Source organism: Ictalurus punctatus, chromosome 12 (assembly GCF_001660625.3).
Source record: "Ictalurus punctatus breed USDA103 chromosome 12, Coco_2.0, whole genome shotgun sequence".
NCBI classification, from domain to species: Eukaryota; Metazoa; Chordata; class Actinopteri; order Siluriformes; family Ictaluridae; genus Ictalurus; species Ictalurus punctatus.
The window spans coordinates 27,820,472-27,844,543 of NC_030427.2; the positions used below are offsets into that span (position 1 = coordinate 27,820,472).

The 24,072-nt window shown below is 40.2% G+C and overlaps 1 protein-coding gene across 2 annotated transcripts in view; it reads right to left on the reverse strand.

Annotated features, from left to right (window-relative positions):
- dtnbp1b (dystrobrevin binding protein 1b) overlaps positions 1-18,887 on the reverse strand; it is a 43,238-nt gene extending 24,351 nt beyond the window's left edge. Inside the window, exon 1 of one of the 2 annotated variants that reach the window (XM_017481063.3) lies at positions 18,627-18,887. In XM_017481063.3, coding sequence (XP_017336552.1) covers positions 18,627-18,666 — 40 coding nt within the window. In that variant the 5' untranslated portion in view covers positions 18,667-18,887. The remainder of the gene's footprint in view (positions 1-18,626) is intronic. The other variant, XM_017481062.3, reaches the window with a different exon arrangement.
- Positions 18,888-24,072: the final 5,185 nt, after the last annotated feature.

Sequence of the window (24,072 nt, forward strand, 5' to 3'; positions counted from 1 at the left end):
ACGCGTAGGGGAAGATGCATATACACCAAGCCAAACAAGCAAAGAACAGCGCACGAAGAGAGACGTGTGTGTGTGTGTGTGTGTGTTCCATGGCCTTCTCCACAACACTCTATCTCGTCATCCACCGTGCTCGCCTCCACCTCTCTCACACAGGAACCAGACAGCTCTCAGACAGAACACACACACACACATACAAAAAAACATTTCAATTAGCTGCAGTTACTGATATTGTGGATGATTGATCCATTTCATTTTCCAACAATATAAGGACATAAAAGCCTGAAGGGGTTACAGAACGAACCTCACTGAAATCATGTCATGACATCATCAGTAAGTTCAAGACTTAAAACAAAAAACACATACAAAACTTTCATACTTGTTGTCTTGTAGCATGCTAGCCTATCAGTTAGCAACTACAGTAGATAGCATTCTCAGCTACTGCAGAATCTTAAGCTAGTTATAGCTAATGCATGCAGGCAGGATGTGCTACATAAGGAATACAACACCACAGGACATGCTGTTACATATGATGCGGAGGTGCGACGTGTGAGTTGATTATTTTCAGCACATCCCAAAGTGTTTTATTACAGTTTGCCAATGCTACATTTAGAATGACGTTTAATGTTGATGTCTGTGAAAAAAAGTTAGTTAGTTCCTGTTATCAGGTACATTTTCTGCCCTGGTTTTCTCCATTATTTGGTCTTGGCCAGTTCCCATCCGATTGAAGGCTAACACAGGAAGTTCCTCCACTGCATCTTCTCATCTCATGTTACATCACTGAGGAAATCGCTTTCTACCCTCTTCCACATACACGACCTCACCGACGCTCACGAATGTCTAGTATCGCTGTGATTGACAGGGGAGCGAGACAGAGAGATGCTGTGTCTCACTTCGCCTACTTATACTATGCACTAAAAGTATGTACTCTATTTGTGAAGAGCGTGTACCAAAAGAGAACGCACGTACCCGGACACACTAACACGTCACATCACGGAAGAGAACGTTGTCGCCTAGTTACGCACGCCGTAACCGTAAAGCGACTCCTCGTTGCATTTCGGCATTTCTTCATTCATCATCCCTTAAATAACGTACGCTAAATCATTTCCTTTAACGTTCCCTTGGTTTATTTTCCCACGTTTCATTTTTGGCGAATTTTTGGCGAAGCAAACCGTCACAAAGCTCCTCCTCCTTTACGCAAGGAGCTGTGGGCGATGTTAGCTGAAAAAAGTGTCCGCGCTTCCACACTGCCGGAAATAGTAAACCATCCGGTTACCTTTGGGATACTCGTTACGATAGCATGCTACGATTTGAGACGCGTTAATTCTCAATTCAATTCAGTTGAATTTTATTCATGTAGCGCTTTTAACACTGGACATTGTCTCAAAGCAGCTTTTACAGAAATATATAAATATAGGATACGGATTTTAAGCGTGTGAATTTATCCCTATTGAGCGAGCCGGTGGCGACGGTGGTGAGGAAAAACTCCCTAAGACGATATGAGGAAGAAACCTTGAGAGGAACCGGACTCAGAAGGAAAACCGTCCTCATCTGGGGAACAACGGATAGAGTGAACGTAAAAGAAAGTTCATTATGGTTTTTATATGAAGTCTGTTTATTGAACTAGTCCACTAATTCTAATCTGGGATACTATTTAGGACGGATCATAGGCGAATTAGGATGCCGTCCCTCCCACCCAGAGAGCACTTCTTCATACAGTAGCAACAAATTTCCTTTAATACCTTTTATGTGGCGTATCTGCTATAGAAGCCCCAGTATAAGTTATGACACCATGTTAGAATGAGTGTATTAATATACTGTACATAAATCTGCGAATTGAACCGCAGCCGCAACTGCTGTCAGATCTGCTGATGCAGACAATTCATCAAACAGAGAACTTTAGCAGCCCGGTGGAATAACTCGCTTTATTATAGAATATTCTTGGACTATCGAGATTTCTAGCTGAACGCATTTAACTAAAAGATTCGCAAGTGTTCCTTAAAATCGCATTAGATCCGAGGGGAAAAAAGTGTTTCCTGAGTGGTGCACTATCGTCAGGAGATTGCGAGTTCCAAAAGTATGTGCACACCTGAGGATCACACTCATATGCAGATCTTAGCCAAATTGTCACCACGATGTTAGACTCAATGTTAGACAATGTTAAAGCTCACAACTGTATAGAATAGAGTCTTTGTATGCTGTAGCGTTACAGTTTCCCTTCATCGGAGCTAAGAAGCCCAAACCTGTTCCAGCATGACAATGCACAAAGCGAGCTCTGTGAAGACACGATGTGTTAGGATTGGACTGGGAGAACTTGAGAGCCCTGACCTCAACCCCACGGAACACCTTTGGAATGAACTGGAACAGGAACCTCCACACCTAAAATCAATGTCTGACCTCACTAATGCTCTTGTACAGTAGATGAATGAACACAAAGCACAAAATCTAGTGGAGAGCCTCCCCAAAAGAATGGAGGCTATTTTAATAGCTGGAATAAATCTGGAATGCGATGTCCAACAAGTGCAGATGGTCGCACTGGTGCGCACAAACTTTTGACCATACCACGTATGTAAAAGATTAAGGTTAATTTGAACAATGTTGTAGAATTCCTTTAAACATTCACGAATTTTGTGTACGAGGTGAATTTTTTTTTTGCTTGGGAATTTTTATGACATGACACCGGGTGCATATTACTGTTGAGATCTTATCTTCGTCTATGTAATTCAACACACAAGCATGTGTATGTTTAAACCAGATATGAATACGAATGGCGCCAGGGGTGTAATTTGCTGTAAAGCATATGAGTTAGTATTAAGTCGCAGAACAAAGAGCTGGATAAGAATAGGACTAAAAAAAGAACATTGCTTGAGGGTGTATACATGAGTTTGTTTGGGGTTTTTTTTTTCTTTTCCCTCCCTTCCATGTTCAGTTTTCAGTTATGATTAGCGCAGAAGTCACAGGAGCTGATCTGGCTTTTGTGTTGAGGTAAAATGAAAGCCTGGTGAACACGTGCTGGCTTCAGGGCAGCAGTCACATTTGCGCATGTCATCTTCTGAAATGTTTTCGTGCTCAGAACAGCAGGAGGTGGCTGCCTGCAGGAGGTCAGCTATAACCGACGCTCTTACATAGCTGTTCATATGGAAATTCTGCACTGTTGGTAATAACAGCATTATCATTTCTGACAGAAAACTACTCTCTCACACACACACACACACACACACACACACACACAGACTCATCAAACACCAGTATAAATATTTGCAAATAATTTATGAGCGTTTCAATCATCAGTAGCTCAAATTCGTCTCCGAACGCCTCATCGGTGTTTCCGTAAAGCCGATACCATCCACAGGACTGGAAACTGGACACGTAGTGATGGAGGAATTTGATCGGGCTGAGTTAAAGCTCTCTATTTAGAACGTGGTTATCTAATCATAGCTTTCTTTCTCTCAGACATGACCAGAATACTATAATTGTCCTCGTATCATATTTCCCGTGGTAGGAAAAGTGCTATTTATAAATTTATCAATAGAGCTGACACTGATAAGGAAGGCAGATTTACTATAATCTGTACATTCACACACTCCTATGCGGACACTGCAGTGTGTCCATAGCTCACAGGGTTTATAGTAAAAAAAAAAAAAAAAGAAGAAGAAGAAAAGATTACATTTTACGCAAACATAGATGTTAAGCAATGTAAAAGAGGCTGTTTTCCTAGGAATCATGAAACTGATGATGTTTATGTCTGTTTATTGTTGATTGAAAAGGTCTTGCAATGGCGGTGTTGGAAGCAGAGAGCATAGGAGAAAGAACAACAGAAGTAAATACAATTACGGTAGGAACACATTAAAATATATTCTATGTGACCTACATAGAAAATGGAACGGTATTTAAAAAGTTGCACTTTAAAGTCCACCTATTATGTTTTTTTTCAAATATTACCGTTCGTGTAGTGTGTTATATATAGAGCTGTTTTTGAATGTAAAAAAGTCTGCAAAGCTTCAAAAATCAAAGCGCAGGACAAACAGAGTTATCGACACCCAAAAGAAGGAACCGACTCTGAACAGCTGAATCGAGTCGTTAGTGATTCCAGACTTTACTTTCTGTACTAACCTACGTAGGTTTGTAACTAAAAAACCCCGCGTCTGGTCTTCATCGGCTGCTCTCGAACAGACGGAGATGAAACTCGTGGTAGTGGACGTTTCCTGTTTGAAACATGCTGACAGCGGTAGACCAATCACAACAGACTGGGACATCTGACCAATCAGAGCAGAGTATGCTCTCCGAAAGGAGGAGTTTAGAATGAATCCTTTAGAACGAATCATTTAACGAGTCGTTTGTGACACTGGGGTGAAAAAAAGTAATGCTGCAGTTTAAATTATGAGCACGTTAAAGTGTTTGTTGACCTCGGATGCACGTAAATCTATTGTATGAGACCTTTAAAACACAATTAGGTACGTTTCAAAACCATAATAGGTGCGCTTTAAAGACAGGAGAGACATTGGGAGTGAAGAATGAAGAGACAGCGGGCCTCAATTCTCATTGTATTTTTGCCTGATTGAAAAAAATTTCGGAAACGCCGATTTTATTCTTCTTGTCTAATGTTAATCAGCCATAATGTGCGAAGAACCTTTTTGGCTCAATTGCATTTAGTGACCCCCCCCCCACCACCACCACCACCATCACCACCACAAAACTCCGTAAAAGGTCAAATGCACAGAAAGCTACGAGCACAAAACGAACAATCAGAGGCTGAAAGGCTGAAGTGGATGCTATTGTCAATGGTTAGTTTTATTTGTCTTAATTTTATTAATTCCAATATTATGAAACAGTGTAAAAATATGTGATGGTGCTCGTATATTTACACATCCTCAGGAACACAAGCGGGATATGAATGTTTTTCCAAATTTATGGAATTTTCGTGAATGCCAAATTTCTTGGGTAAATTCTCCTAAGAATTATTTATGAATCTGTTCTTATCCAGTTTGATAAATGAGGTCCATTGTCAACACTTTCACATATGAATAAATGAAAACAGTAAATAAAATGAACCCTTGGATTATACATGACTTATAACTTTTATCTAGTATACTTTATCTTTGGTTAATTATCTTCAATACTTTAAACACTGCACTCCAGCTCTACCCAGACTCCTACAAGTATTTCCATTAATTAACCTAAATACAGGGTTGCCAGGTCTGTTTGACTGAATGACCCCAATGATCAATATTTCCAAAACTCACAATCAGACCCACCCAAACCCTGTATTAAAACTCCAAAATCATCCCGTCATCTCCAAATAGATTGCAATATTTACCAATCTAACACATACAATATACTTTTCTAATGAAACATCGTTAAACCGTGCAGTTTTCCTAAACAAATCTTTCATCGATGTCCTAAAACGGTCTTGATGGGATTATTACATAGATTGTCATATTGTCATAAATAAGGAAGAGAATGGGAATTAGTCAATCGATTCACTGATGCACAGCAAGCACACGCACAGAGTAAAAGTAGTTTACTGTCTTTCTTTTCTAAGCTTAAAGAGCTGGATTCAGAGTTAAGTCTAAAAGTTACAAAAGGAAAGTGATTCGTTTCCTCGTTCAAATTATGCAAATCACCCGTGTGCAGTTAATGTCCCTGCCAGATTTTTCTTGGGTTGAGGCATCCGAGATGGAGTTTTTAAAAACCACCTTTAAAAACAACCAACTTGCCCTTAAGCCAGAAATATATATATATATATATATATATATATATATATATATATATATATATATATATATATATATATATATATATATATATATATATATTAGTTAAGCCAATGAGCTCTCCTGCTGACAGTTTGAAGGATAAGCTGACCAAGCAGCCATCTGTTACACTTACAACTCACTTCAATTTAATCCATAGCAATATTATTAAGTGATTGTCATTTATTTAATATTATCTAATAATGATAATAATAATATTTTGGCAAAAAACAACCCTACACACAAATCTCACACAACTGTCTGAGTTTAAGTTTGTAGTCAGCATTCTATTTTAAACATGTTGTTAATTACAGTCCGTGTAGCAGCCATTTTAAAGCCAAAGCTGTTGCAGAAGGTTTACACTATGTAATGAGACAGAATGTAAAATAAAAAAAGAAGAAGAAGACTTGCACATCACTTTAAATGTAAGTCAAAGGAATGATGCAACCTGGTGCAAGGACTGTGTGGAAGGTAAAGTCATGGGGGTGGGGGGGGGTGGGATAAAGAGAGCGAACAAAAGAACTTTACATTCCTCTTCTGTACATCAACAAACTCTTTTCAAAGGTCAACACAGTAGTGTTGTCAGTTTATAATTTCCCAGGGCTCAGCACTCTCATAACTATAAACCTTTCCAATTAGTTTTGCGGTGGTTACACAATCATTTACAGTTCTTAATTCAATTCAATTGAATTTTATTTGTGTAGCGCTTTTAACAATGGTCATTGTCTCAAAGCAGCTTTACAGAAACATATAAACACGGGATACGGATTTTAAGTGTGTGAATTTATCCCTATTGAGCGAGCCGGTGGTGACGGTGGTGAGGAAAAATTCCCTAAGATGATAGAGGAAGAAACCTTGAGAGGAACCGGACTCAGAAGGGAACCCGTCCTCATCTGGGTAACACCGGATAGAGTGAAAGTAAAAGAAAGTTCATGATGGTTTTTATATGAAGTCTGTTTGTTGAACTAGTCCACTGTTCACTAAAGGAGACCTGAGTGCAGAACTGAATGTGGTAATTGCAGTCCTAAGGCCATCGCAGCAACCGTAGTCCCAGCAACCACAGCGAGAATGTACTTATGAAATAATACGCTTTGAGACAACCCATTGGATTAGCTCTGTTGGGGTTTTCTATAAGGTAAGCTCTTCAGGACAGAGGGATTTGGCAGTTTCTCGGTATAACGACACAAACAGAGAACATTATGCGAAAGTTTAGTAATGTATATGACAAAAAGAAAAAGGCTGATCTGTGACGTTACAAAAACTATTTTTAGAGTGTTGCTTACACAACAATTTACACACAGTTTCACACAACAACCATTAAAGCTGCAATACTGAACTTTTGCCTCTCTATCACCATCTCTGTTTGAAACATAAAACTGCAAGTTACTTGCGTAGGGTTTTTTTTTTAACGTGGGCTGAGCTTCGGCACTGCCCCTCTGCACGGATGAATCTGATGGTTTGAGGTGTTCGTACGTGTTGTATATTAGCTCCAATACTTGACAACGGAGGTGGCGGCGGATACGGTTTTCTTGGAGCAGAGGAGAGTTGCTCTCTCTCATAGCTAGTAGAAAATAAGCGCAATTTACCACACTGACTATAGCAAAATAAAACAAAACAAAACCAAAATAGGAAACTCCATACCTATCATACCGTATCAGACAACGTAGCAAGGTTAGCTAGCTCCTCTACAAACAAACATTATCTAGACTATTTATTTGACAAAACACAAAAAAAGACTCAAATTTATGAGTGTCTTTTACAAGGTCAGTGTCATTGTTTTATCATTGATGATGCTTGTTTTTTGTTATTTATTATTTATGAACTGTTTTGACATGATCTGAGGTGACAGATGGTAAGAAAATCTATTATTTACCTAGCTAGCTAGCATTCACAACTGGTGATGAAACTGGGGAAATGGCTACATCTAAATATACATAACATGTAAACGAACAAGCGTACAAGTGTAAAATTGCTATCTAAACATACAAGTGTATTATTTATTTCTTGGGTTCGACGTAAGTGATGGGAAGCTAGGAAGCCATCAGTGTTCATAAAACAGTAGGTGAGAAATACCCGGATGACCTCCTGCTTCCGCCTTGATTGTGCAGTATGGAAGCACTGGACACTGCGGTTACTGTGCTATCCCATAAGACGACGAGAGTGGTGCAGAAGAGCTGTCAGAATCCGTGCAACGTACTACGTCCGGATTGTATTCATGCCTTCCACTTATACCGATCAGTACATACAGTACTGCATCAACGGCTGAGCAGCTGGTACTGAATCGAATGCAGTAGGTCCTGTCAGAGCATGCGATTTTTTGACGCAGCCACAGTATTAAAGATTTTACAAATGAGCTCTGCTTTTTTTAACTACACTAATGAACCCAATGTTACCAGTTTTTGATTAAAAACAACAACAACAACAACAACAAAAAACACCTTTACACACAGTGGGACAAGCCCTTTAATCCCAGTCCTCTTCAAACATCTTAATTATGGCTCGATCTTTTGAATTTGGTGTTACAATACATGTACAGCCCTGCTATTATGTTATGGGTCAATGTGACCCATTTCCACATGTATGATGTCTGAAATACTAGTTAATCTCTCTATTACTTTTTTTTTTTTTTTTTTTGACTTTCCTCCTTTAGGGTCATGAACTTACATGCAAATATTTCTTCTTACGGCTCGTCTCGGACACGATGTAATAAAGGTTTACCGTTTTAAGCTGTTCTTTGCTGTTTTTTGATGTGCATATAAACCGTGGAAGTCATTTTGACCCCTAACATAATGGATGTAACTTTTCCCCCTCGGCATAATAGGAGGGTTAAATAAGGAGAGCTAGCCTTTTAAATTCCTGTCAGTGTGTAATCCATGCACCAAACTGTAAACTATATCCAAAAGAAAATTCGAGGGTCGCTTTAATTTGGTTGGTCTGGGGTAAAGGAATTTAAATGTGATGCTCTTTACCAGTTTTTCTTCTAGTGTGTTCTAGGGTTTTCTGTGAGAGATGACATGTGAGTGATTATATAACTGGTGTATATAACCAAGTGCCTCTTCGGTTCGGATGTTAAATATTAAATCAAGATTTTGGAAAAACTTTATCGTATTATCTGATTGGCTGTAATGCGCACCTCATGAGCTTTAATTAGGGTTAGGGAATGGATCACTGAGTAATGACTCATTCCTGTGCACCTGCAAATAAGCTCCAGTCTGTTCATATTAGGCTCTGTGCGTGTCTGAAATGGCTGAGACTGCAGGGCTTGTGTGAGCAGATGTGTGCGTTGGATGTCCTTGCGAGATAGGTATGCATGTAGAAGTTTGATTGGCAAGTGTGTATGTGTGTGGATTTGCAAATGCACGCTGGCAGAAAAGACACGCATGTCTAGGGTTGGTGCTGGTCTTTGGGTTTTAATGAGACAGTGAGAGATAATAAACATGTATCTATGGAATTAATGATTAGGACCATTTTCTGAATGTCATGCCGTTGCTGGCTTACCAACGTCAATGACTAGAGTGTATTCTTTTTGTCACGGTTAAAACACCGTTCAGTTCTATGAATATGTTATATCAAATCTTATTTCCTGAATGTACAGCTAATTTGTGATGTTCACTAAACACATCTTAATATTGCTCCACTTTATTGATCAGAATCTCAGCATGTTTCTTTGTGGCACTTTCAAAGCTACACACAGCTACATACCATGTATGGTTAGTCGTGGGCGTGCCTGTATTTAAATGAGCAGTGGTATGCACACACACAGCAGCTACGGACATTTTGTTCATTATTAAGCTCTGTTACTTGATATGCACGCTCACGTTCGAGGAATCCCAATTTGATTTAGCATACGAGACTTCAGAAACAATTTGACAAAAAAGGGCAATCAGAAGGTGATAGCATCCTGTCTGTGTTGCCCCCCCCCCCCCCCCCCGAGGGCATATCAGTCACCACAGTGCTTCAGCCATAGCTCAATTATTAAGAGCACTGTTATCCTCAATGCCCACCATTTTCTAAACAGAGAAGTGTGACATTGTGTGTGTGTGTGTGTGTGACAGTCTCATGAACAGTATTTCTTTGTTCTGAAGTCTCTGGCTCATCACACCGCTCCATGGTCAGTGAGTGGGCGAGGCGCAGGTGCTCATATCCATGTCTTTACACATTCTTATGACTCATTATCAACATTACAGCTCCCTGTTCACTTCCCTGAACTTTCTACATTCAGGTGGGAGGTTAATAATGGGGGGTCGGTTGGGGGTGGGGGTGGGGGGGCAGTATTGTTTTTCTGCTTCGTGGAGGTACAAAATGGCGATGATTTTATGAGACACTCAGCATGGTCATGATGTATTCAGCGCTATCTCAGGAGTTAAGTTCTGGCTAGTGATCAGGTTGTCAGGTCAAAGAGTTCGCGTGTACTCCACACATTGTTGGATTGGATTGTTGGATTTGTTTATTTGCAGACAAATAAATGTAAATGCATTCACGCATAACATTATTTAGAGTACATGCACAAGTGCTTCTTAAGCTAAATTACTAAAACATTACATGCTGTGCCAGTTGTTGATGCAGAACAGCAGTAAAATTCTTCCTGCTGTTGTAGCACAAACAAAGACCTTGAAACCAGACCCACAGGGTGTGTTGTAAGAAGTGGCAGATATATGGATCTGAAGGATCTCAGCCTTGAACACTCCTGTTTTTTATTTCATTTCAAGCGGTCAGTAAATCAGAAACTTCCCAGAGATTTTCTACTCTGCATAGCATCGGTGTAGAGCGGCTGAGCCTCTAAAGAGAGATGGAGGCTATCTTTGGATGGAGGTTTTCTTATTTGTTTTGTTTTGCTTTACATTAGTTTTGTTGTTTTTTTGCTTTTATATGCTTGACATTATCCTCTTAAATAACAAAAATAGTTAAAAGACCTGTACTATCCCAATATCTATTTACATTATATCTATTATATACATATAACAGCCATCCATCCAGCCAGACAGCCAGACATCCATCCATCTATCCAGCCATCCAGCCAGCCACCCATCCATCTATCCATCCTTCCATCCATCCATCCTTCCATCCATGCATCTATTAATCCATCTATACATCTATGCAGCCATTCATTCACTCATCCATTAATCTGTCCAATCATCAATCCATCCATCCATCCACGTACCCATTCATTCTACCACTGATCCACCCATCTGTCCATCCTTCCCATCCTCCCCTATGTCCATCTATACATCCATATATCCATCCTTTCATCAGCTATCATGACCGCTCATGTCCATTCATATCTATCCAAGCATCCATTTATTCATCCAGCTTTTCATTCATACACCTATCCACCTATGCATCCATTTATTCCTTCATCCATCCACTATCTATCCACTCATCCATCCATTAATCCATATGTCCATCCATTCATTCATCAACCCATCTGTCGAGCCCCCCACCTGCCTATCCATCCATCCATACATACATATATGCATCCACCACTCTTTCCTTACATCCATCCATCCATCCATCCATCCATCCATCCATCCAAGTTACTGTGACCGTCCTGGACTCTCCGTAATCAGTGACTAAAAATTGTTCCGCTGTTGAGCAATCAGGTATTTCACTGCAATTGTCAATCATTTTGAGAGAACCCTTTACCAAAAGTCCCAGTTCCTTAATTGTTGCCATACATGCACATACATGCACAGCAACACTAAATCAATATAGCAGGGGACTATTCATTTCCTGGTGACACTTGTGGATAATCAACACTGTGTGAACTCAGGCAGACAGAAAGGAAGGAAATGGAAAAACTGAGGTGGAGAAAGACAGATGAGGACATCTATCTGTCTGTTTCAATTTTATGCATATTAGCAGTGATGCAGCAAGGCTATGACTCTAAATAGCTGGCTCCAGTAAATGGCACAGACCAGTGGTCTGGCCGGGGTTAAATTATGACTTCCTTTTTCATTACCTTTTCATTTAGGTGGTTTGGTGCATTAAAACTTTGTTTTTAATGGAGTCGATTTCACTGAATCTGAACAGAACGCTGGCCAGTTAATGATTAATTGTACTAATATTGATCAAACATTAAAAACTATGTATGATGTATGTATGTGTATATATAAAAATATCTGGAGTTACACAAGAGAAAAGGAGCTTACTAGATGTGTTCTGACCTGTGTGGGACTAATTTCCGGGCCAGAAAAGTGTAAACGGATTCCTGGAATGAATAAAGTAGCAAGATGCCTTTTTTTTTTTCTGAGATATCTTTGAAATAATATAATAATTACAGGTCTAGAAACACTTTAGAATATTACAAACCGCACCTTTAAACATGGAAATATTTACAAGTTAGTTAGATATTTATAAGTCAGTGCAAGGTAATCCATATAATATATCAATGAAGAAATCATGTGTGTGTTGTGTGTGTGTGTGTGTACGTGTACATATGGTTAAGATGGTACATGTGTGACACGTCCAGACTGAAATGTAACACACTAAATCTCATTAAACCGCACAATAGTTTTTGTACTTTACTGTCTCTCCCTTCTCACTACTGCTAACTGCGTTCTCATCTTTAGTAAGACAACAAAGTGCAATTCGGCAGCCAATTAAGGTAATCGCAGGAAGGAAGGAAGGCAGACGTGAATCTGGCAACCCGGTGATGGATGAAGTACTGATGCTGCTCCAGTGTGTGCACTGCAGATGTATTCCCATGTCATCCTGTGAGTTCCCTCTTGCAGTTTTTCTTGGGTGGATAGTTTTTGAGTTAACCATGGTATGTTTTATTTGATCAAAGTGCTGGAAGGATCCTGAACTTCCCTTTGACCAGAAACACTACCCAATCTTTGCCTATCTATCCTTCTTAGCGTTTTACAACCAGCTTATTTAAAATCAGCATAACCAAAAACACAACAGCAAAATCAACATTAGCGAAATTGAAATCTAGTCTCTCATCACGCATGTGAATTTCAGTAAGGACCTGCCCTTTAATGCTTTGAGTTGACGTTGATGTGTTTTTTGCTTGTTAATGTGTTTTGCACTGTTTTTAAGGAGACTGACGACTCTATTATTGACGTTACTGTGACATTAATGCAAGTACTCCATTTCCCAGAGTTCTCACCCAAACAGCCAACTACAACCCCAGTCACGATCGTCACATGATCCACTACCTCGGCCTACCTCCCCAGATTTCTGATTACAACCACCTGTTCCCAATTAGCACACTGCCCATAAATACCCCTGACTTTCTGTGACTCTTTGTTTTGCTACCAGCGCACCGCAATTGGCATTAATGGGCTGTTTATTTGTGTACATGCTTTTGCTTTGCCTGTCTGTTGACGGATTAGTCTGTTTCTTCAAAAGAACCCTGCACTTGGCTTGAAACCCTCTCCAGGTCTGACAAACATTCAATCCTTAGTACATTGATTGCTCCTGACTGGTATAGCATTTCTGACGCCTTCATCTTTAGCCGTGGTGGTCTAGTCTTTCCACCGCTGTTTACCAGGGGCCAGTGGTCAATCTCGCACCAATGAACAGTAAGTTCACCTGTGTTAACATTGATGTAGAATTAACCTACTGTACATATAGGTTCCATTTTCGCTCCTCAAACAAGCGAACAGTAAGCAAATCAATTGGGACATATAGATTGGAATAACACGGAGGGCAAGTAAAGCATCGCAACGGAATACTGTTAATGTTTGTTTAGCAGATTTCAACTCATTCCTATAGCTAGCATTTAGTTTTTCCTTCTCTAGCATCAAAGCTGTGTTTGTGAGATCAGCTGACACTGATCTCACAAACATGGACCGTCTAGCTAGCTAGCTAACCTAATCACCAAGCCAACAAGCTACATTTACACACCATCTGATAAACTTTAATTAAAGGTAAGATTATCGCATATCATTACATGAATACGGACAGTTAACTCATGAGTGCTCTTAAAATCAACTTGACTTGAAGTGTTCATGAGTATTTATGTTTAGCATCAGATTACACTATGGACAGTACACTGGGTGATTTTCTTTTCAGGATGAAGCATGACTAGCTCTTCCTTTTTTCTTCTTCTTTTATTCACTGTGGAAAAACTATTAGACATTATTGTTTCTGTGACACGTTGAGCATGAGTTTGGTCCCTACTGTCCATCACGCCACACGTACAATCTAAAAACTGTCATTTGTACCCTCTCCAAGGTACTGAGAGTGCCAGAACACTCTTCCAGATCATTCTGGGTCACTTTAACCCCTGCTCGTGGCTACTTTTCATCTTTGTTAGTACGCATCACTGCCAGCTCCTTATACATCTCAGTACTCGGCATTCTCCCAAAAGAGCGTTGTCTCATGCGCTCTCAACGTCGTCTCAAAGAGATCGCAGACTCTCCGTCTTTGCAAATGAACCGTGTATGTGATGTTCATATCCTCCTTCAAACATTAGTATGTTTAATAGCGTGTCTGAATTACTGTAATTACCAGACGGCACCTCCGAGATTCAAAGCCGTTCATCTCTTCGGACTCTGAAATGAGTTGTTTCTATGGCAACACATGCACGCACACACACCAGCCAAAACACATGCTGATCAGAGACACTGATCACGATGATAGCCAGCAGTTAATGAAAATACAGTATGCAGTATATTACACACTTAATATAATGAAAAATTGCTATGAGCTAAAACAATAGACTGCGGAGATATATTGTATTTATGTCGAGGTATTGAAGACTTGAACAACTCGATAAGTCCTCGTAGTAGTCGTTCAATTTTGGCCTTACCAATTCTTAGATGTTTATGCTTTATAATGCTTCAGTTTTGAAGATGAGTGCATTTTTGTTTTTGCTAGCAAAACTTTCTAGCACCAGTGCCGGGGGGGGGGGGGGATTAGAGAGCAGTTCTGCTTGGAAGTACTCTTGGATTAAAAATGTTAAAAAAAAAAAAAAAGTAATGCAAATATAACAAGGACCTTTTTAACATTTTATTGTTTAGTTGCTATTTTTATTTTTAATAAGTGATAGCTATGATTTGTGCTATAGAGCTGCAGCATCAGCTAGCATTTCTGACTAGTTCGTTTCCTGCTGTCTCTCTTTCATTTAAATTTTACTTCTACATTAAATCTAGTACCAGGGCTTTACTAGCCCCATACTGGCATTAGTACATATTTGCATAGCATAAACATTATAATGTGTGATAAAGTAACATTAACCCAGTTTTTAATGTACAGAACAGACAGACTTTGAAGGAGAGGTGTGACTTCTAGGTCTCCATGTGGTCTGAGATTCAGGATTTTCCCTTCGATTTAATCCCATCCAAAGTAACTTGCTACTTGACTAGTCTTCTCATTGGATGCTTTATTACTCTTACTCAAGTAATTATTAACATTTACTACTTTCTCTAAGTACTTTTACTTGTGTCTACTCTACCCACCTCTGTCCACAGCGCCACTGAATTCTTGATTCTGATTGGTCAGAAGCAGGAGGTGTTGACTTGATTTTCTATGATCTGCTTAAGGTCGTTCTTTCTGAATAAACCACTCCTATGGCACATGAAGAGAAAATTCTTTGTTCAAAATAATGTCGCATATTTTTGCAGAGACGTAACTGTTTTTTTTTTTTTTTTTGTCCTTAAAAAATACCCTTTAACTAGTTTTAATCAAAATCGCTTCCTCTCATTTCTCCACAGACTCACCACTTGTCGTTTGTGTGCATGCACAAATTACGGGCCTCTGAGTGAAATTCATGCCCCCCGCTGTCAGCACTGTGAAATAATTACGGTGTGAAGAACACAGTGTAATGTAGGAGACCCAGATGGTTAGGAGAGTAAAAAGCGAGACAAAGAAACTGAGAAAGAGCAGAGCAGATGACTCGGATTCCAGTCTCGATCCATGCAGTGCTCATGACGGGAATCGCTGCTGTCCAGTAATTACAACATTATTAATATTTAAGACAAATCTGAATTAACTTGGCAATGCTTGGCGTGCTTTTATAAAGAAGACTCATCACAGTAATCGTTTCTCAGAGACTCTGGGAGAATGACAAGCTCCCATCTTTCCCAATTACTTACTGAGGGTCGAGCATCATGCATGAGGAAGCCAAGTACTGTGCTGACAAACGGTACTAATGAATGAAATGTTTCCTTGACCCCTGTATCATAACACTGACATAACCATGTACTGCCAGATTCCCTGACACGTCACAACGTGTCATGATAGTTTACATCCAATAACATGAATGACATGACATGAGTTGTCAATTGAAAATCATTTCATAACTTGTTGCCATGACTATTAAATCTCGTGACATTGATGTAATGTCATACCCTGTTATAACTTGTCGTGTCATGAATAATTTCGAGTCATAACCTGTCATAGAATGTCAAGATATCCAGTGATATGATTATCATCACACACCCTGTCATGGCTTATCATGAAATTTTATGTTCATGGATATAATAATGTCCTGTCATACCCTGTCATGAGTCGTCATGACAGTTTATGTCATGGTATACCATGTCACAAATTGTCATGACTGTTTACATCCAGTGATAGGAGTGTCATGTCAGAACCTGTAATGAGTTGTCATGACTATTAAATCCAGTGACACTAATGTAATGCCATACCATGTTATAAGCTGCCACGACTGTTTACATCCAGTTTACATTCAATGTCAAGTCCTAACCTGTCACAACAGTTTATATCCAATGATATGAGTGGCAATTCATACCCTGTCATTGGTTGCCATGACATTTTACATCCAATAAGTGTCATGCCACTCTTATTATTACTCTTATGTTATGAGTTGTGAGTAATCCACTACAGATTACTAAATACTACTTTAAAATTGCAATCTGATTACATTACTGATTACTGCATGTATTAATTCATCAGATTACTAATTACTTTACTTTCAAGTTACTTTCAAAACCTATCAAACCTGCAAAACTACACTACAAAGTGAAACTCGTAGTTATTTCAGTAATTTTAGCGCACGTTCTCGGGTGATTCATTAAAGCATGTACTCCTTGCTCATTAACTTACACAACCACCAGGGGCGTTAGATGGACTGTTAATCTTCCGGGGCTGAGCCCAGAGTCTTCTCCGTGCATTTTTCCAGCTCTGCTAGTAGCCGAAATTTTGTTTTATGGACCTGAGGTAACTCGGCTGTCAATGTATGACATGATCAGTAAAAGGTGGATTTATCATAGAACTTGCCTCTTGCCTTCTAACTAGGCTAGTTTGGTGTCGCTAACCAAGGGGAGGCACAGCTATGCTATCACTGTATGGGTTTAGCTGCTACAGAGTACATTATCTTTACTTATGCCCTGCTCATATCATGTTCATGTAAACTGGAACTCATACAGACATTTACGCATCTTGTTTTCCTGCTCAGCATCAGAGGATGTTACTGTTTCAGTTTCAATCCCATTACTGGTTTAAATATATCAATTTTTCCTCACACTGTCTGTATGAGCTAGCGTTTGGCAGAATTGACAGCTGTCAGCCAATAAGACATGAGTATTTCGACATAATTTCCTGTAAACCCTGTCGGATTGGCCTCGTTCACTGAAGATACAAAATGACAACACCGCCATCTTCTTACGTCTTACCGACAGTCCAACGTCTTACTGACGTTCAGTTACGTAGTGACAAACCGCTTGACAAGTCACAAGTGGGAAGTGGAGAATTGTTCGGGGCTTAAGAAAAAAAAAAAAAAAAAACAGGTTATGCCCCTATCAGCAGCGCAAAAACGTGATTTAACTTAAAAATGCATTTTACTTAATATTGTTTTCTTAACAATAAATTTGTAACGCAATTTTATTGACGTCAGTAACTGTAATAAAATTACATACATTTAAAATGTAATGCCTTACATTACTGCGTTATCAGAGAACGTCATTAGAGTACAGTAACGGTTACTTTGTAACACGTTACACCCGACTCCGGTCATGACAGGTTCAAATTCAGTGATATGATCGTCATGCTATGCTGTGATGAGTTGTCATGTCAGTTTACATAACATCCAGGGATACAGGAGAGTCGTATCACGCCCTGTCATGAGTTGTCATGACCGTTTATGTCCAAAGTGTTACGGTCATGAGTTGTCATTACAGTCCACTTCCAGTGATATGAGTGTCAGGTCATACCATGTCACTAGTTGTCATGACTGCTTACATCTAATAACATAAGAGTGTCATGTCACCCCCTGTTGCGAGTTGTCACGACAGTTGGCATCACGTCCAGGGATATCGGAATGTCATATCGTACAATGAAATGAGTGTCCGGTCATGACCTGTCATGAGACGTCATTACTCTTAAGTCCGGTGATATAACAGTGCAGCTTTCCATGACAGCTTTTGTCCAGTCAAATAGGAGTGTCAAGTCACACCCTGTTGTTAGCTGTCATGACAGTTTACATCCAGTGACGTAAGAGTGTCAGGTTGTCCCCTGTCACAGACTGTCGTGCACAAATGAAAGACCAGCCGACAACTGAAGCCATGGCTTCCTCCGTCATAAGAAACAAGTAATGGACAGCAACTAGCTGGAAACTCGGGTTTCAGAACTTGTAATTAGGACTTTTAGGCTGGTGAACTTTACCGTAAATCTACTGGCACATGAAATCGGCGTAAGTTTTCACAGGCTGTGGTGATGTCACCGTTCTCGATGAGATTAAAACATTCAAAGCATCACAAGTAGCTATTAAACTGCAGTCTAACATCCTTATCACAAGTGTCTTAATCCCCCTCCCCCCCATGCACCCACACATCTATCACACCCAAAGAACACTTTACTGCGCTCAGACTGTACACACGATCCCACGTTCACACCCACACCCACACACACACACACACACACACACGTGTTCAGCTGAGAGAGAAGTTACATGGAGGAGACACTTACAGGAATTCCTCTTGCTGCTGCTGGATCGTGGAGAAGACATGCGGCTGGAAGATGAAGCACGCCGAGCTCTCGATGAAGGGGTGTGCAGGGAATCCACTCACAGCACGACTCTGCTGCCGCTCATCCTGACACACACACCGGCTGACCACCACACACACGCCTTCCGTCAGGAAGCGATGCTGCAGTGAGAGGTGCTGTCAGAGACGGCGTGTCTGAGTGTGTGTGTGTGTGTGTTTGTGTGTGCTCAGCCTGTCTGATTGACTGGGAGGCAAACCTAAGAGTGTGTAGTAGCTGGGAACATACCAATCAGGATGATGGGGGGTGTGGGTGATGAGTGAGGGGCGGTGTGGAGAGAGAAAGAGAGAGAGAATAGAGACAAGGAAACAGAGGAGAAGTGCAAAGCATAGGAGAGAGAGAGAAGATAGAATGGGGAAAGGGAGAGATGAGATCTCAGAGATGGAAAAAGATTTAGTGGGAAAAATTGAAAAAGAAGAATGAGAGAGAGAGAGAGAGAGAGAGAGAGAGAGAGAGAGAGTCATAAGTCACCATTTCCTAAATGTGACATGGCATATGTCATACGCTGTCATAACAGTCCATGCCTGTTCCTATGGTAGCGTTATTAATATTACCAGATATTGCTAATGCCAAACTGTCTGGTTTAAGTATTTCACAAAGTGCTGATCTCCTGATATTTTCACACACAACAGTCTCTAGAGTTTATACAGAATAGTGCAGAAAACAAAAACATCCAATGAGAGGTTTGGGTGAAAACACCATGTTGATGAAATCTCATTGGATGTTTGGAGGTCAGTGAAAAATGGCCGGTTAGTTTGAGCTGACAGAAGGCTACAGTAACTCAAATAACCACTTGTTACCACCGTGGTGAGCAGAAAAGCATCTCAGAACATGACAAACCTTGAGAAGGATGGGCTACAACAGCAGAAGAATCACCAAAACTGGACAGCTGATAATGAAGAGTATGAACCTTATCTGAAGTTCTTGTTCTGTATCTGTGTTTGATGCATTGCGCTGGTGCCACATGATTTGCCGAAGAGATAATTGCATGAATGAGTGGGTGTACAGGTGTTCCTTTTAAAGTGAGTCTATGTGTAGCACAATAATAAGCCATAACATTAAAACCACCAGCCCAATATTGTGTAGGTCCCCCTTGTCCCACAAAAACAGCTCTGACCCGTCAAGGCATGGAAGCCACAGGGCCTCTGAAAGTGGTAAGTTGCGAGGTGGGGCCTCCATGGATCGGATTTGTTTGTCCAGCACATCCCACAGATGCTCGATCGGATTGAGATCTGGGGAATTTGGAGGCCGGGTCAACTCCTTGAAGTCTTTGTCATGTTCCTCAAACCATTCCTGAACTATTTTTGCAGTGTGGAAGGGCGCATTATCCTGCCATTAGGGAGTACCATTGCCATGAAGGGGTGTACTCGGTCTGTTGTTAAACAATGTTTAGGTAGGTTGTACGTGTTGAAGTAACATCCACATGAGTGCCGGGACCCAAGTTTAGCAGCGGAACATTGCTTAGAGCATCACACTGCCTCTGCTGGCTTGCCTTCTTCCCAAAGTGCATCCTGGTCCCATCTCATCCTGAGGCAAGCGACACACACGCACCCGATCGTCCACATGATGTACAAGAAAACATTATTCATCAGACCAGGCCACCTTCTTCCATTGCTCCATGCTCCAGTTCTGACGCTCATGTGTCCATTGTTGGTGCTTTCAGTGGTGTACAGGGTTCAGTATGGGCATTCTGACCGGTCTGTGGCTACGCAGCCCCATACGCAGCAAGCTGTGATGCACCATGTGTTCTCACACCTTTTATCATAGACAGCATTAACTTTTTCAGCAATTTGTGCTACAGTAGCTATTCTGTGGGATCGGACCAGATGGGCCTTCACTCCCCAGGTGCATCAATGAGTCATGGATGCCCATGACCCTGTCGCTGGTTCCCTGGCTGTCCTTCCTTAGACTGCTTTTCGTAGGTACTAACCACTGCACAAGACCGTCATCTAGCCATCAAAATTTGGCCCACGTCATGTTATTCCCTTCACCTGTCAGTGGTTTTAATGATATGGCTGATTTGCGTATATTTCCTTCTAAAAGTTTTATGTACATTCATAGTGATATTGTCTTTTTGTATAAAATTGGATGAATAAATGCAAACGTCAACCATCAGCAAAATGCCGAACATAGCTCAAACGATGATACGTGGAAAATAGGATTACAGTAAGAAGATAAAGAGATGGGGTTGGGGAGGCAGGCAATACAATTAATTGCACGCATTGGCTAATGAAGGTGAATAGTAAGGACAACACTAAGCTTCATACTCTAAACCTAGGCTCTGTATTTTATATATTGTCACTGTGTGACCATCATCATCATCATTACCACCAACCCAGTATGTCAGAAACATTGCCACAGAAGAATGATGCTGTTCTCATAAGGTGTTATTTAATAAAATAACCCCTAACGGCTTGGCTGTTGGGAATTTTGATTACCTATCTATTCTGGGTTAATGAATTTAAAAAATGCTTAGCAATTTGTGCTTAATTTGTTGGATTTCCTGGGAAACATACATTAACAGAACATTTATCTGCTTAATAACCATAGCAACCAATAATCAACTAATTGCTAATCCAAAGAGGATGATGCATTCTGGTGCTCTGTGGAGTTAATTGAAAATCATAGCGAGGATGTGGAGCTGGTCTGATTAAAATAGGATTACAGTCAGCATTTGGTGCTGCCTGTGTGCAACTATAAAACTCTAAGCACAGCAAATTCTTCAGTCCAGACCTCTACACACTCTACGTGCTCCATAATGTGTTCATAGGGCATAATACAGATTGTTGAAATCATTTATGGAAATCCGTAACACTTTATAGCAATGTTTAATATATGTTGTGTAATTATGTACGTTACAGGAAATGAATGAATCAGTAACAAGGTGGTGTGATTCAGCCTGAGACAAGTTACTGTTACCACACCAAAATTGATTACGTTCTAACAACAGCATGTCCTGAAGTGTTTTATTCCTCTTATATAACAGCAATTTTCTGATGATTACACCCATCCTTTTATTTTTCATACCGCTTATCTTATCCTATCCAAGGAAAGTCGGCGCATGGGGGCAGGGAATACCCTGGACAACCCATTGCAGGGCATACTTACACAATTTAGATATGCCAAACAGCCTACAATGCCTGTGTTTGAACTTGTTAAGGGGACTGGAGTACCTGAAGGAAATCCCCGAAGCACGGGGAGAGCACGCAAGCTCCGCATACACAGGGTGGAGGCAGAAATCAAACCCCCCAAATTGGAGATGCAAGGCAAACCTGTTAACCACTAAGCCACTGTGCCCCCAATAATTACAGTTTAAAAAAAATGTAAATAAAAATGTCATTTATAACGCTGTAAGCGCGACAAAGTCATTCCCTCATCAACGTCTCTGTTTTTTAATAAGAAAAAGAAATGCAGCTTGTTACCAAGAAACTGCAACGCCCACTGTCCTGAAAACTTAATGTTACAGCTTCAGCTCTGGCTGTTACAAAGCACTGACACTGGAGACTCCTTCCAAAAAATGCAAAAAATCTCCTTATCGAAAACTATACAAAACCACCAAAAATGTATTACTCACCCGAAAATGTTTTTAAAAGTCTTTAAAGTCTTCTGTCACAGAGGAGTTTACACTTTGTGGTAACATGACAAGCTTTTGTCTTCAGAACTGTGTAGGATAAGCGGTACAGAAAACGCATGGACTTACACACACATGTACACGTTTGTGTGGTTCTAATTCATGTTAATCACTGTGCTATTTCACTGAGGCTAGCATTATCAGGAGGGATACAGGCTTTTCCTGGCAATCAATCATCGAGTCAATACTAGCCTTGGTAACTCTCAGAGTAAACTCATGGACCCTTAATGGCCCTTCAATAAATTCAGCTGTGACTGCATGGAGAGTGTCGTGAATCATTGAATCATTATGAATCATGTTTCACCAGACCTGAGTCTTTGAGCAAACACTAAACTGAACAAACACTTCAACAAAACTGATCTATTGTGTTAATCACTGTGCACTTTACAGTAGAAAAGCTTGATCTGGATGGGAATGTGTTTATGTTAAATTAAAATGAAACTTCGAATGCTCGCCTATGATGTGTCATGCTGTTCACAGGCACCATTTACTAAAGGTAATGAGATTTAAAATGTCACCAATTTATTTATTATCCATATCTTATACCTGGATTTCATGAATATCTTAAGGCCATCCATCTCCCACCAGGATAGTCGAGTTGTGTATATCATATGGAGTGAAAGTAGCTAATCAACCCCACAGTGCCTCGAGGGAGAGCTCCAATGTCTCTGTACTCTAGATCTCATCGAGCTTTTAGTTTCCCGCAAACGAACCAACCTACAGCCCGAAGAAATCCCCTAAACACACTCTACACACCTGCTCTGACACTGAACACTCACACACTGGATCTGGATCTGTCGGTGTGGCTCGAAGCGATGGCCAGCTCTAAAAGAAGACGTGGGATAAAATCAATATAATGCGGAGATTAACCAGAATTGAGTCTTTTTCATTGCTCTGGGGAAAGATTATAACACACACGGATATGTAATCACAACTTTCCGTATATACACACCGATCAATCTGGAAGGAAAAGCAGACCTATTCAAAGCAATCTGTAAATCCTCTCTTTCTTATATGCATGAATTGCTGGAACTTCAATTCGGATTGCATTATTGCAAGGCACATTCCTCCATTGAATTCCATCGGGGACTGAAAATAAATAGAGATTCTTGAAATATCATCAGCAGGAAGTAAGTATCTGACAAATTGCACTGTATTCAAATAATACAGGCTATAAACGTATAATAGTGAGGGCTATATAGTCTGTCTCTCTCACTGGAGATAAGGTCCGCTTCTGAATAAGCTGCTCCTATTATCTATATTACCACATTGACTTTAAACCTCGTTCCTTAAAAAATAAAGCATAATTTTTTTTTTTTTAAACGTTTTCCCAATGTAGCCTATGCAATAGCCCAGTGACTAAAGTAAATGGGTTAACATGTGGAGTGTGTGTCTATAATAAGTACACATGTGGAGGGTTTCTGTAATAAAAGTACATGACCGTAGCTAATATGTGCTTAAAAATTGAAGCTAATGAGCAGAAATAAATGCACACACACACACACACACACACACACACACACACACACACACACACACCACACACACACACACACACACACACACATTCATGCAGTGTGAGATCTGTCAAAACACAGCATACACACAACTAGTTTTGGGGCTTTCCGCTGATCTAAATGCTGTTTATTTGACTTGAGATCAAATCAAACAAAATCCGCAGGAAAAGCTTGCCACTCTGAGACAAGCTGACAAAGAGCTTTTTGATGTGGGTTTCAAAGA